Source organism: Brachionichthys hirsutus, chromosome 17 (genome assembly GCF_040956055.1).
Source record: "Brachionichthys hirsutus isolate HB-005 chromosome 17, CSIRO-AGI_Bhir_v1, whole genome shotgun sequence".
NCBI lineage: Eukaryota > Metazoa > Chordata > Actinopteri > Lophiiformes > Brachionichthyidae > Brachionichthys > Brachionichthys hirsutus.
Window position 1 is genome coordinate 8163433 of NC_090913.1, and position 13347 is coordinate 8176779.

The following is a 13347-nucleotide window of genomic DNA, read 5'->3' on the forward strand; positions in this document are numbered from 1 at the left end:
CTACTATAATAGGTCTTCAACTTATATTAGCAAAATAAAATAATAGCACAAGGTAAGAGCAAGGAAAAGAAATATGACTGTGACCAGCTCATGATTAGTATTTTTAAGCTTTTGGGAACTGCTGCAGTCACTTCACTATTTTATTTTGATACACAGATCGAAATCTATTAAATATTGAAATCTTTCTTTGTCCTTGAGACTGTAATATTGTGATATCACTGTGGCAACATTATCATGAACATCTTAAATAGCTTTTAATCATAGCATGACTGTGCGTCCCTTTTGTCTGCCTTTACCAGGTGAAGGGCAGACGCCACACCTCCTTCTCCAGCTGTGTTCACTCTCGGGCCAGAAGAGAAGTGCATCACCTCTGGATGAGGTACAAGGAAAAGGCCTAGAGGAGAAAAGAAGAAGTTAATGATGCGAGAAAACAGATGAAGGAAGAACTCTTGATTCGGTGGTCGGTGAAAAAATTGAACTCGGCTTTGACTTTTGGAGTCAGGGACCTGAGTTAACAGAGTTTTATTTTGAAGGGCAGATCTTCAGTGGAACTCCAAATCATATTATACGTGCAATCTTAACTGGATACAGCAAACTGACACTATTTTGATTTGTCAGCCAAATAATAATTTGTGAATGCTCTAGGATTAGATTAGAATGTGACCGTTGTCTCCAAGCCTACAGAGGACCTCCACAACATTCATTAGCCCTGCAACTAAGTATACTTTTCATTTGAGATAACTCTGTTGTTTTTACATTAAGCGATAAAAAGTTACATCATTTTGCTAATTACTATGCATTACTATGCAGCACTTTCAACAAATGCATTTTCCTGCAATGAATGATGCTGTTACACACTTAATTAAACTATAATGTATGTTATTTTTAGTAAGAATAGTTAGTTAAACTGTGATCCTATGAACTAACAACTGGAAGAGCACAATAATTAACTATATATTTGATAATTGTGATGTCATCAATATACATTTTGAAGTATAGTAATATAGCATAATATATGACCATACTGTACAATCAACACTAAAACTGTAGAAACAACTAATTGTGAATAGGAATTGTCTTGCTTTCAGTTATCTGTCTTTTTTTACTCAAATTATTTGGAGTCAACAAGACATTATAATTGTTTGTTACTGTGAGAGCAAATAAACACCTCTGCAACATTACGGAATGCTTTATGATGTGTTACCGCAGCAGTTCAGATGTCTTATGTCTGAATAAACTATTTTAGGAACATTAAGCAAGCGTGGTATTTGTTAAACATGCTCAATGAAATTATCTTTAAGTGTTCTTATGTTATGTTCTTATTCACAAGAACTTAAGATACTCTGGGTGAATGTCATCCAGAGTAAAGACGCAAAAGGTAGCATGCTCTAACATAGATGTTACCATGCCCTCTTGGGCAGTGCTTCTGATGTGAAGCACTGTTGTGACCAGCAGAGGGCGCCCTCATTCTAATCCGCTCTGCTGTCCTGGAGCTTGATTGGGTCAGACTAATCCGATTTGGGTGTGTACATGAAGCATTTTTATTCTGATCAGGCTTTAAATCCGATTAAATGTGTCCATGTAAACACACCTATTGTCATGTTGTTGCCATGGTGCTTCAAACCCAGGACATACTGCTCTAAAGTGGACTTTCTCCTGCTGGAGATGGAACCGCTTCACACTCATGGGACATGAACTCTGATCGGATTAAAGAAATTTTGTCCATGTAAACACACCTATTGTGGTCATTCTCAAACCCAGAGATGATTACTGCGTGTCTCTGTGCTAATCCGATTGAATTAGAGGTGATGTGTGGGGTCTTCAGGACCCCTACATCTCTGACTTGACCCTCAGCCTACATATACATTATTTCATATATAGTGTGTGAGAGCGAGAGAGCTGCATAGACATGAGTGGAGTGGGTCATTGAGAGGTGGGCCTTTGTCCGGGGTTAGCGAGTCGGTGATGATTTATTCATATCTGCCTGCTTGTAACAAGAGGAGGACAGTTCCCCACAGCGTCTCACACGCTGGCTCAAATGTCAGCCGTGGCTACAATGACGCGCCGTACATTCTCACCCCTCAGGTTAAACTCGCACAAACTCGTCTGTTGGTTGAACGGACGGGGGTGTTAGAGAGAAGACGGAATTTTGAAAGACACACTAAAATAATTTGTTTGTTTTCTTGCTGTGAGCATGGCCAACAAAGGTAAGGTCTACGTGCAGCAGGTTGGTCTTCTGTTAGATTACAAAATACTAGAGGTCGCTTTTTTTTAAAGGTGTAATATTATATTCAACATTTTCTTTGGTTTCTCAGGGTACATGATGTAAAAGTAGGCTAATTTAGGCATTTGGTATCTCTCAGTGTGAACTCTACTAATTTTTTTAAAAACTTTGTAAGTTATTTTGGGGTGTTTTTGGAACCTATGCTTAAATAGAAAGACAGACAGATCATTCAATGACACATTTGTTCTCTGATTAATTCATTTGTTCATTTGATTGAAGCAGACACTGTTCCCTCTCTCTTGCAGTGGGCTTCAGTGAGAATATGAACGAGATCGCCTCACCTGTCGACCTCAACCAAAAGACCAGCGAGGAATCCCATTCATTCCTACCTCCTATTCCCCATGTTAGTTCATCTTTACCTTCATCAAGTGAGTTACTTTTTTACATATTTTATCTCATGCTGCGGATATTTAATCAGATTTAAACTAACATGTCTATTTTCCATTACAATGTAAATCTGTACTTTTTACTGTGAAATGTGAAAATGCGCTCACCTGTTGAAGCCAAAAGAAAAACTAAACAAAAAGAGAACACAAAATTAAAAGTAGCACTTTTCCTTCCTGTTTTTCCACCTTTAATTTCCTTGCATTTCACCTTTCCACACCTCTTTCTCCTCCTTCTCTCCATCTCTTCATCTCCTCCTCTTCCCCTCATACAGCCCCCCCTCTGACAGACCAGGTCTACCTGCAAGCAGCAGCCATTTTCCAGCAGCTGCGAACGGAGAAGACGACGGGACGGCTTCTGCCTTACAGGAAGAAGACGGACGCACCGCATCCAGAGAGCAGAGACAAAACCACGCAGAGACGGGCCTACCAGCTAGTGTTCAATACCCTCAAATGTATGAAAGTAACCATAGTAACGAGTGTGGAGGCTCAGCATCCTTCAACCAACACTGGTTTTATCACTTCAGCATTCCTCCACACTGCCTTGGAAAAGATACATAAAGTCGGTGGCAAATTAATTTAATTGTAACGCTGCCTTTGCAGACCCTACCCACCTTTTATAAGGAAGTCTTATCTCTATCAGGAATAGGATTGGAGCTGCAGCAAGGAATTTACTCTTGAATGGCAGCTTCAGCTGCAGACTCTAGATTAAATAGGTACTCAGACACTTCTTCTCTCCATGGGACAGCAAATTACATCAGCCGGAGTTAGCGGCAGATGTCTGCATGAGAGATAAGTGGGTGCATAGCAGATTCACGCGTACTTAGAAGAAGCCGTGGTGCACACACACACACACAGTTTCACACACAGCATTTTGCTACATGCAGATCTGATGCATAGCCGCTCAGATCGTTTGGAGTTCATTTTTGCCGGTTTGTAGATTCAGTGTATCTGAATGAACCTGGTGTAAAAAAGGACATTTAAATCTGCACTAATTCATATTTTAAGATTTTAGATATAACATGGGAACATACATGAAATAAGGGGCAATTTTATTATCTTAAATATGCTTTTCTGTTCAGTGGATCACGCTGAGGTCTTTTATTTAATTGCCATTTGTGTTTGGTTCTCAGTCACCTCGCTTATCAGCCTTATTAACAGCAGCAACAAACAACTGTTTACACAACAAAAAAGCTGTGGTAAACACACAGTACACAATTGGCCCCGCAGTAAATGGTTTATAGTGAAAATATTGAAGCATTTACTTGCTGCAGAGACCGATATTTTCCTCAAGGGACTAATAAGAAAAAGTAAGTGTAAATGAACGGAGACCAAGGTTTGATTTTTTCTATTTTTTATCCAATAACAATGCTGTTTTGTCTCCTAGACGAAACTTTACTGGAGGACATGATTGCTGACAGCTGCTTCCATACCAGGCAGCATATTGTGAGTCCCTATAGACCCAAATCTGATTTCAAAACATTTGACAACTTACTGTTAAACTGCATCTATTCAAATAGCTGAGCTCTTGGCCTCCATATGAATGTGAGCCATTAGAATATTTTAAAATAGCAGTTAGAAGCCATTTGTATTCAGAAGTGTCTGCAGTCAGGCTGGCTATAGGCGGCAGGTGATGCATGCAGGAGACAGGCAGACGCTGTTTCCAACTGGCAGACTGAAAATGACACCATAAAACACTGTGCAGTGACACAAACAGACACAATTCATTGTGTGCTGGGGGGGGGGGGGGGATGTGTGAAGCTTTACCGAGGGGGGAAGGTAAAACATAGAGAGTAGGATGACAGGTTATTACTATAAAAGCTGCAACATTTCCTACATCCTCCACACATAGTATAAGTACACAAGTACACAGGAAAATGATGGATTACACATGAAGGATTCCTTTTCTGCAAAATAAGATGATCATAAAAAGGATTAGAAAGAAAACAGTGCCTTATATTCTTGAAAGAACACCATTTGTGAATAACTCTGGGGCCAGTTCAGAGTTACAATGTAATGCTGACTTTTGAGTTATCTTGAAATGTACTGCAGAAAGGAAATATTTCAGTGCAGCTGCTTAAAACAAGTGATCACAGTGAATTCAAATAATTAATAAGTCTTGGTAATCAATTTAGATCTTTTGTTATGAACAAAAATGCTAATGCAGAAGCCAGACTCCTCATTTGGCGTCTCACTGTTATGTTTACTCTTTCCTTGATGGGGCTGAGTCTTCATTCAAAAAGTTTGATTCCCATTTACTTCATCTGCTACAACGAGCCAATTCATTTAGCACTGAAAAAGTTGCGTTCTGATTGTGATACTTCTAAACAGCAATGATGATGATGTTTCATAGTCCGGCGAGTTGCTGCCGTTGGCGATGGTGATGCTGTTTGACTTCCAGGACAGACGTTTTTCACCCCGTAAACATTCCTCACAGGAAGGGGAGGAGACTCTGCAGGAAGTCAGGGACATGGAGAGCAAGATGCTGAGGTGTGCATTAGCTGGAGATGGAAATGCGTCACAAATCTAAGAGTTCTTTTGCAATCACCTCTAACTTACGAAAGGGATGAAATGTGATCTAAAGTCTTGCTGATTGGTGAACAGACACAATTGTGTGTGTGTGTGTGTGTGTGTGTGTGTGTGTGTGTGTGTGTATGTGTGTGTGTTTTACAGGTGTGAGACCAGATTGGCAGCATCTCTAGCTCGCTGCAGAGTGATACTGAATCTGAGGAGTGTCTCCCGATTTCTCTCTGAGCCTGTCAGGACCAAACAACACAGAGCCAAAACTCTACCAGTTTATGCATGGATCAATACTCTCATGACCAGGTTCACTCATACATACAAATACACACACACACACACACACACACACACACGCCGTTATTGGAATCATAAGGTATGTGATTTTCAAAGAGCTCAGTATTCTTCAACATTTAGGGTAAAAAATGCTTCTGCATAACTCCAAATGCTGCATTATAATTCACTAGTAAACGTCAGTAATACTTTTAAGTCACGGAATCTATTGTAAAAAGCTATTAGGTCTATAATAGGACAAATCATGTCTCTGTTTAGATCAAACCTTACAGCGCAGGTGTAAAATATCTCCTCTGCAGCGTTGAGGAAATGAGTCAAGCGTTACAACGTGCCGGCTTGTGTGAAGTGCAGGAGATGAGCGACCTCAGGGAGTCGGCTTTCTGCAGAGACCCCCTCTGTCCGGACACACTGGCCTTCTCTCCTCAGCTCCGCCATCTACTCCAACACGGCAGCCTGACAACTCCACGTGTTCTCAACACGCAGGTGTGTGTAGCTGACTTTACTACAGATAAGACTTACAAGTAAAAACAGACGGAATCTGTTTAATCAAGCATAGACAGAACTGTTCATCTGCAGTGGTGCAGTGTTAGTGCTGTTGCCTCAAGGCAAGAAGGTCACAAGTTCAAATCCGATCCAGTAAACCACATGACCCGGATTTCGTATTAAGAGGTTAAGAAAATGAATGATCTGTCAATCTGTGTGCAGGACAGGAGCGTGTGTGTGGCAGTGAGCGTGTTACGCCCCCTACTGTTTGAAAACGGCGACGTCCTGGTCGTGGGGTCTTTCTCGGCTCTGACTGTAGCCCACGTCGCTGTTGCGGCCGCTGCCCGCTGCGGCCGAGTGCTGGTGTGCGGTGCCGATCACACGCCGTCACAGAACGATGAGATACAAGAACTACTCACACGAATGGAGATCAAGAGTGAGGGACTGCAGCTGAAATAAATAAAAAAAAGTTTCAAAAAAAGATAGAAATGTTTGATGCTCAGCTGCACGTCCGGCGGTGGCATGTGCAAACGTTCCTCTTCCCTGCTGCTGATTCATCCATTGTAGATTTCCGCGTCCTGTCAGAGGCGTTCTGTGGCTTGCATGAGTTGGACGCCGCCGTCCAGCGTTTAAAGGTCATCATGGTGCTTCCTCAGTGCTCATCCTCCGCCCAAAATGACCCTGTGCCCGCCATGCAAGATGAACACGGAGGTATGTCACGGGCAGTTTTCCATGAAATGACACCCCGGGCGAGATCCCCTCTGAACAAATACGTTTAATCGTGTTGACAGACTGGGACCTGCTGCCAGAATTGTCTCAGGGATCCGTATCTCAGAGAAAAATAGGAACAATGGCCTCCCAGCAGGCACGACTACTGGAACGTGCCCTCTCCTGTGAGTATACAGTAGATTGAAGACACACACATGCACGATAGAGCCTGAGATATCTCAAGCAATGGGACATTGTATACTTGTATTTACTTTGTAAGGCATTGGCATACACAAACACGCATAAACAGCAATAATTATAATGGATAATCATTATGTGTCGTTTTCTTTTGTCTGCCTGTCAGTCCCAAAGGTTCAGACTGTGGTTTACTGCACACGCTCAGTTTATCCCGAGGAAAATGAGCAACTGGTGAAACGAGTGCTCGAGAAAATGCACACCCACCCCAAACTGCTGCCTTTCAGGTGTACTCTCTCGCTCTCTCGCTCTCTTTGAATTAATTCCCTCTCTATTCTGTTGATTTAATTCTGCAATTGACTTTGCATCACTCGTCCACAGCCTCAAGCCACAAACGTAATGAGATGCCTGAAAGTATTCCTGTGCTTTTATTACTCAATGAAGGTTGAGCAGGGTGCATTTAATGGGAAAACGGGAAACCGGCTGCACGTCTGCCCTGTTTGATAGAGAGCAATGGGTTGCAATTGCAAACAAAGCTCACATCTACTCGATGATAATGCGTGTAAAAATGCATCAGAACCAAATCAGAAAGTGTGGGATGCCCTCAGGGTTGTTTTACAGTAAGTGGGGAAATCGTGGATTAATAATGTTATCTGGGTTAACTCAGGAAGTTAATGGGTTCCTCCTTCCCATCCAAAAAGCCTTACCTTGCAATGTTCCAAAAAGTAAAAAATAAATAATCCACTCCTTAATCTTTATCCACTCCAAGATTAAACGTGTTAATCCTTGATATGCACACGCTTTTAGCAAGATTCAGAACTCCCCCATCACAATGCATAAAGTAAATGAAAAGAATAAAACACTGGATCCATCCCTTTAGTCAGATCAGCACCATAATATAACAAAGTCTCTTTTGTTTTTGGTTTCCACCTTGAACTGAATGAATGGAAAATGCATCATCCCTGTATTTGGAACGAACTCTTTGTTCAGATGAGAGTTGTTGTTTTTTGCTAAACTAGATCATGTTTGAAATAGTAAGCATTCCAACATATCCTGAAAATGTCATCACTGAAAATATACTTCATTTCATTTGACTGGATTTATGTTACAGTGATAAATAACCCCCCCCCCCCCTGTGATTGTCCGGCCCTCCCAGAGTTAATGGTCCCATTTTCCCTGATGACTCCCGGTCAGGAGATACACCAGAGTCTCCAGACTCCAAGTTCCTCAGACTGGAACCATCACAGTTCACCAACGGCTGCTTTGCTGCACGTTTATCCCGACAGGTGAGCATGAAAGGGAAAAAGTGTTGCGGACTGGAGCGAGGGGACCCCCAGGGAACAGAGGACGGAGACGGGGCGAACGCCAAATTTGTATCTTACTGAGGCTCGTCAGAAAGCTCAATGTCCTGGGACGGGGAGCGGCAGAACGACGTGACCCAAAGAATAGTCCGACAGGGGAGAGCGGGCGGAGCAGGGTTTATGATGGCTGGTGGTAATCTGCCTCAATCCGCCTCAGGTGTGTCCGGGGTGACCGCAGCCAATCCGCACGCCGCAGGTCCTGGAGTGAGAGGCAGACACAGGTGTGCGTAATAAGGCAAATCATGAAGTGCAGCAACATGACCCTCACAAAAAGCATCAGGAAACAAGATATGTTTCTGCCCCGTGCGTGCGCGCGTGTGTGCGCGCGTGTGTGCATGCTTTCTTGCTTCGTAAGGAGACCTTCCAATAGTGCTGAGGTTGCACTCTATTTACTTTCGGCTGGGAGGCTGGCCTGATCTGCTTGTCTGCGTACATTTACAAACACGCACACACACACACACACACAATTGTCTTGTATCCCACCACCTCATTACTTTATCTCTTTGGCCCCCACCTCTTTTTATCCTCTTGCTCCACTCATAAAACAGAAAAATAAATACGGTATAAGGAAAAGAAGGAAATGAGATGCCGTCCTTAAATCTGTGTGTGTGTGCGAGTGTGAGCATATCAAGATGCACACACACACACACACACACACACACACACACACACACTGGGGGGGGGGCTTGCTCACCTGTCCAGTGGCATTGCAATAATTTAAAATGTAATTTAGTATAATTAGATCAATGTTCACTCTCACAGTTAATCAAATCCCATCAGTGTGTTCACACTGCCGCTTTGTGCCCCCCTTTAAACGGACCAGAGTTCCTTTCCTCGGAGAATCCGCTCCGTTTGGGCTGGTGTGAAAGCGCATCCGGACTCTGGAGAGGATCAAAAACGTCCGCCTGAAAACGTGGGTCTCGGTTCCTTTGCAAGAGAACCCTGCTCCGTTCCGTGAGCAGTTTGAAAGCTCACAGGAGCAAACGCAGGATCAACTGTACGTAGTAACGCTAGACTTTGATCTTTTGTTCAGAACCAGCTACTTATCACCAGTAACTGACACGACTTATCCCCGCAGCGCCACGGCGCTTTAACACATTGTTCTCCAAGTCATACCCCCATATTTGCTGCTGCTACACCTATAAAGCTATAGATCAGTGGATGATAGTTCAAAATTGTGCTCACGTACAGCCTCACAAGCTCCTTACTTAGCTGTAAAATGTTCTCACAAAGGGAAACAGGGAGATAAGTTAAGTGGCTGGTGACAAGAGTGACTGTTGCATTGCCTTTCAAATTAGGCTATATCCCACCCTCTGCTCTGTTGGGCTGTAAAAGCCGTTAAATCCTTGCCATTTCTCCTCTTCCTCCTCCAAAGGTTCACTTTATAGCTGTGCCTTAGCTATATGGTGTTGTTAAGCTGTAAAGATCTCCTCGTTGTTATGGTGCCCTTGAGGTCTGTAGATTTAATGCGTTGTTTCTTCACAAATCCTAAACTGGCCTTGTTTTTTTTTTTACTTTCATTCCAGGCCGATCCCACCAAGGTCGAAACAGTCCAAGATGTGCTGGCAAGGGCAGCAGCAAAGGGCCTTCTGGGGGGGTTATTTCCTGAACAATCAAATGCTAGTAAAAAGGGGAAAAGCAGGAAGAATCGTGCGGCTTCGGCCAGTAGCATTAATTCATCACCGTCTGACGAAGAGAAGCGCACTGGAGGGGATCTCGAGGACAGGCAAGAATATGAAGAGAAGAAAAGCGTGGATGGAAGGGAGAAAGGTGAGGGGGGGGAAGGAGCGAAGAAGAGGAAAGGTCTAAAGCGAAAGGTCAAACTACAATCGAAACAAAAAAACAGGACTAAACATCACCCTAAAGACCAGAAGGAACCAAAAAAGGGACGACTCAACCATGACAGGCATTTGACAAAAAGCAAACCAAGAAGAATACCTCGGCTTACACTGACCTTAATGTCCTCTATGAAACGGTCCAAGCCCTTAGCGCCAATCACAGCTCTCGCACACAAGATAAGCGACAATCCAACCATCAATTCACGGCAGACTGTCCTTCCACCAACTCCCCATGCAGCCATGAAGCAAAGCGCAGAACAAGCAGGAGCGGAGAAGCGGAAGGAAGCAACTAAACCACAAAGCCTGCTTAAGAGCAAAGGAAAAATAACCAGACTAAAGACAGCGGTAGTGTAACAGGACACGCCAATGTCTGCACCCATTTCCCTCCAAAGTATCATTCGGGCCTCTGACTCTCAACTGGCCCAAACATCTGCATCATCTGGATTATCAAAATGTACTCACTTAGATGTTAAATTAAATTATTGTCTTCATGTGTTAAAACTAGTCCACGATTGCACAAATCATCATATTATAACATATCGTAGTTGTATTATTATTATTAAGAGAATCATGTTTTACTTAGATTATGTTGATATGAAATGTCTGCCAAATGTTGCTGACTGTGTTCGGTTGGGATTTTATCGAGAAGGAATAAAAATGAGAGAAATTTAAATATAATTTAAATCAAAATATAATATACAGTAAATCAACCCCGGGACCTTTATTAAAAGTATCAGTATATTGGAATCAATTTGTAAATCACCATCACAAATCAGTATTTATCTGTGTCCTCAGAAAATACATTATACCAGTAATGTTTTAAATTGCATTTTATTGGCCGACATGGACAGCCCGAAGTGACTGCTCCGCCTTACATAATTTTTTACGGTTGGTGACCTGGGCGCTGTAGGGATTTACCAAACCCTCTTCCGGTTCTTGTTCTCCGTAGTGGGTGCGTATTCAATGAGGAGAATGTGGGTTAAGATTAAGACATTTATATAATTAACAGATCAGTACAAGTTAGTTCAGATATCAGCGCTGAGATTCCAACACAGCTCTCGTGCCCGCGCTTCATTGGAATGAAGATGCTTCCTGCTTCGTCCTCACCTCATTCAGTCCCCTGAAGGCGGGACTTTGCCCCAGCCAATCTAAGCCCACGTTTATCTGTGTTGTGTGATGTCACTGTTGTGATGCGTTCAATTGAAATCAGTCATTACAATAACAAACTAAACGTGGTCCGTCACTGTTGTTCTGTCGGCATGTAAACACGTTGTGGAATCCCATCTAATATGGAAATTCCCTACAGCGCCCCCCGTGGTCCCCTCTCCTCCCTCCTCCCTCCTCCCTGCACTCTCCCCAGTCCTCCACTCCTTGGTCCCATTCTCCTGTCTTCTTTATTGCTCTTCAGGACAGAGCACCACCAGAGACTCCTTAATATGTATTCTCAGACTTGCCCTGAGCATCATTCACCCATGATGACAGGACATCATTGGGGGGGGGGATGCTTCTCAGGGCAGTCAAAACACTTTTAAGCCGACCAAGACTGTACGGCCTCCTACTCTGCCTGTGAATCCCTCGAGCTCTCCGGAGGGGATCCCGAGGCGTTCCCGAGGCCTCCACCCGACAGGACATTGGAGGCCATAGTTACTCCGATTTCCTCTATCATATTTTCCACACGTGCTATTAGTGAATCATATGCTTCATCTATCCTTGACAACTCATCATGTACCTGTGACACACGGCTTCTCCCTTCAAGGAAAGATTGTATTTGCAAGCTTGAATTGGTCTTATCTCCGCTGTTATTGTAACAATCCATGAAAAGAAACTTTTTCACAACTGTGTGAGATAGTTTAATAGTTTAAGATCAAAGCAGATTTCAGCAGGTGCTTTGATGAAAAACATCAAAGATCAGAAAACTACAAAGCAGAAACTTCAAAGAGCTCTCGCCAATGCTGTAATAGGGTCTATAGCCCTGTTTGGTGCAGTGTTGCTGTTTTTGGGTGGATGATCGCCGTATATTACAATGTGAAGAAGAAAGAGTACTGGAGAGTAGGAATCACAATACAAAGATAAAGTGTACTCAAAAAAATAAAATGTTAAACTAACAAAGTATTTCCACATGATCAAATTGATTTCTTTCAGCATTTAGCAAGTTTGCCCTTTTAACAAAGCATATGCTATATGTTGAGCAATAAGCCGCTCATGTTAAACGAACATACGGTAGTTTAAATTTTGTATTGTTGACTAAATTGACAAATGTTAAACCAAAATGATTCAATAGAGATCAACAAATTTGGCATGGCTGCGTCCAACTAAAGACACGTGTGAACTTTGCAATATTACATTCAGTCAAACATAGCCCTTCAATTAAATGTACACTGGATTGTTAGCATTCTAACTAGTAGAGATGCTTTCTATGATTTCATCATATTTGATCACCTTGTTTCTTACAGTTTGATTTAAAATCTTTAAATTAAACTGTGTGCATTTGCATATGCTTGGACAAATCACAAGACAGCCGTAGATGCTCCGACGTAACTATATTTAAGTATAACAAAAATATACACTGCCCACTTGAACATAGTCATAAAAAAATGTTTTTTGCCATAAATCAGAGAGCCGAGGTGTTTCATCATCAATGAAATGTACCAAATACGTTTTTTATTATATATAGTACCAACTATGAGGCGACGGTGTTGCAGGTCCGACCTATGATCCATAGGTCGGCAGTTTGATTCCCGTCTCCGGCATGTGCGTTCAGAGTCGTTCTGTCCTTGGGCAAGACATTTCATGCACATTGCCTGTGTGAATGTAGTGAGCGAGTGAATGTCGGTGGTGGTCAGGGGCAGATGGTGCAAATTTGGATTTTCAGGCACTTGTGCTAACAACAGAAAGTAAAACCTGCATGTGTATGTAAAGATAACATACTTTGAAACAACATGTTTTTAGTTCTGCATCCCTGTTGAGTAATTGATATAACTCTTCAAAAATGACGTAATTATTGTCAAGTAGTTCCCGGTCATGATTTGAGAGCTTAGCTGTTGCCAGTACATTGTAATAATAACAATGTCATTACTACTGAAGTATTCATAATTTAATACTGGTTTCAGCCCACCTTTATTAAAAGTATCAGTATATTGGAATCAATTTGTAGATCACCATCACAAATCAGTATTTATCTGTGTCCTCAGAAAATACATTATACCAGTAATGTTTTAAATTGCATTTTATTGGCCGACATGGACAGCCTGAAGTGACTGCTCCGCCTTACATAATTTTTT

The 13347-nt window shown here is 42.3% G+C and overlaps 1 protein-coding gene across 1 annotated transcript; it reads left to right on the forward strand.

The window, feature by feature from the left end:
- The first annotated feature begins 2194 nt into the window (after positions 1–2194).
- LOC137906741 (putative methyltransferase NSUN7) lies at positions 2195–11542 on the forward strand. The gene is made up of 14 exons (XM_068751030.1): positions 2195–2207; positions 2530–2652; positions 2943–3122; positions 4055–4113; positions 5021–5157; positions 5341–5493; positions 5781–5964; positions 6187–6400; positions 6532–6675; positions 6756–6857; positions 7037–7154; positions 8024–8153; positions 9755–9998; positions 11475–11542. Exons 1-14 carry the CDS (start codon positions 2195–2197, stop codon positions 11540–11542), a joined length of 1869 nt encoding a protein of 622 aa, XP_068607131.1.
- Positions 11543–13347: the final 1805 nt, after the last annotated feature.

Bases quoted from the DNA above. Each gene is read 5' to 3' on its own strand.
- LOC137906741 (XM_068751030.1), top strand. The intron at 3,123-4,054 runs GTATGAAAGTAA...TTTGTCTCCTAG, and splicing joins AGTGTTCAATACCCTCAAAT to ACGAAACTTTACTGGAGGAC. The intron at 7,155-8,023 runs GTGTACTCTCTC...CGGCCCTCCCAG, and splicing joins CCCAAACTGCTGCCTTTCAG to AGTTAATGGTCCCATTTTCC.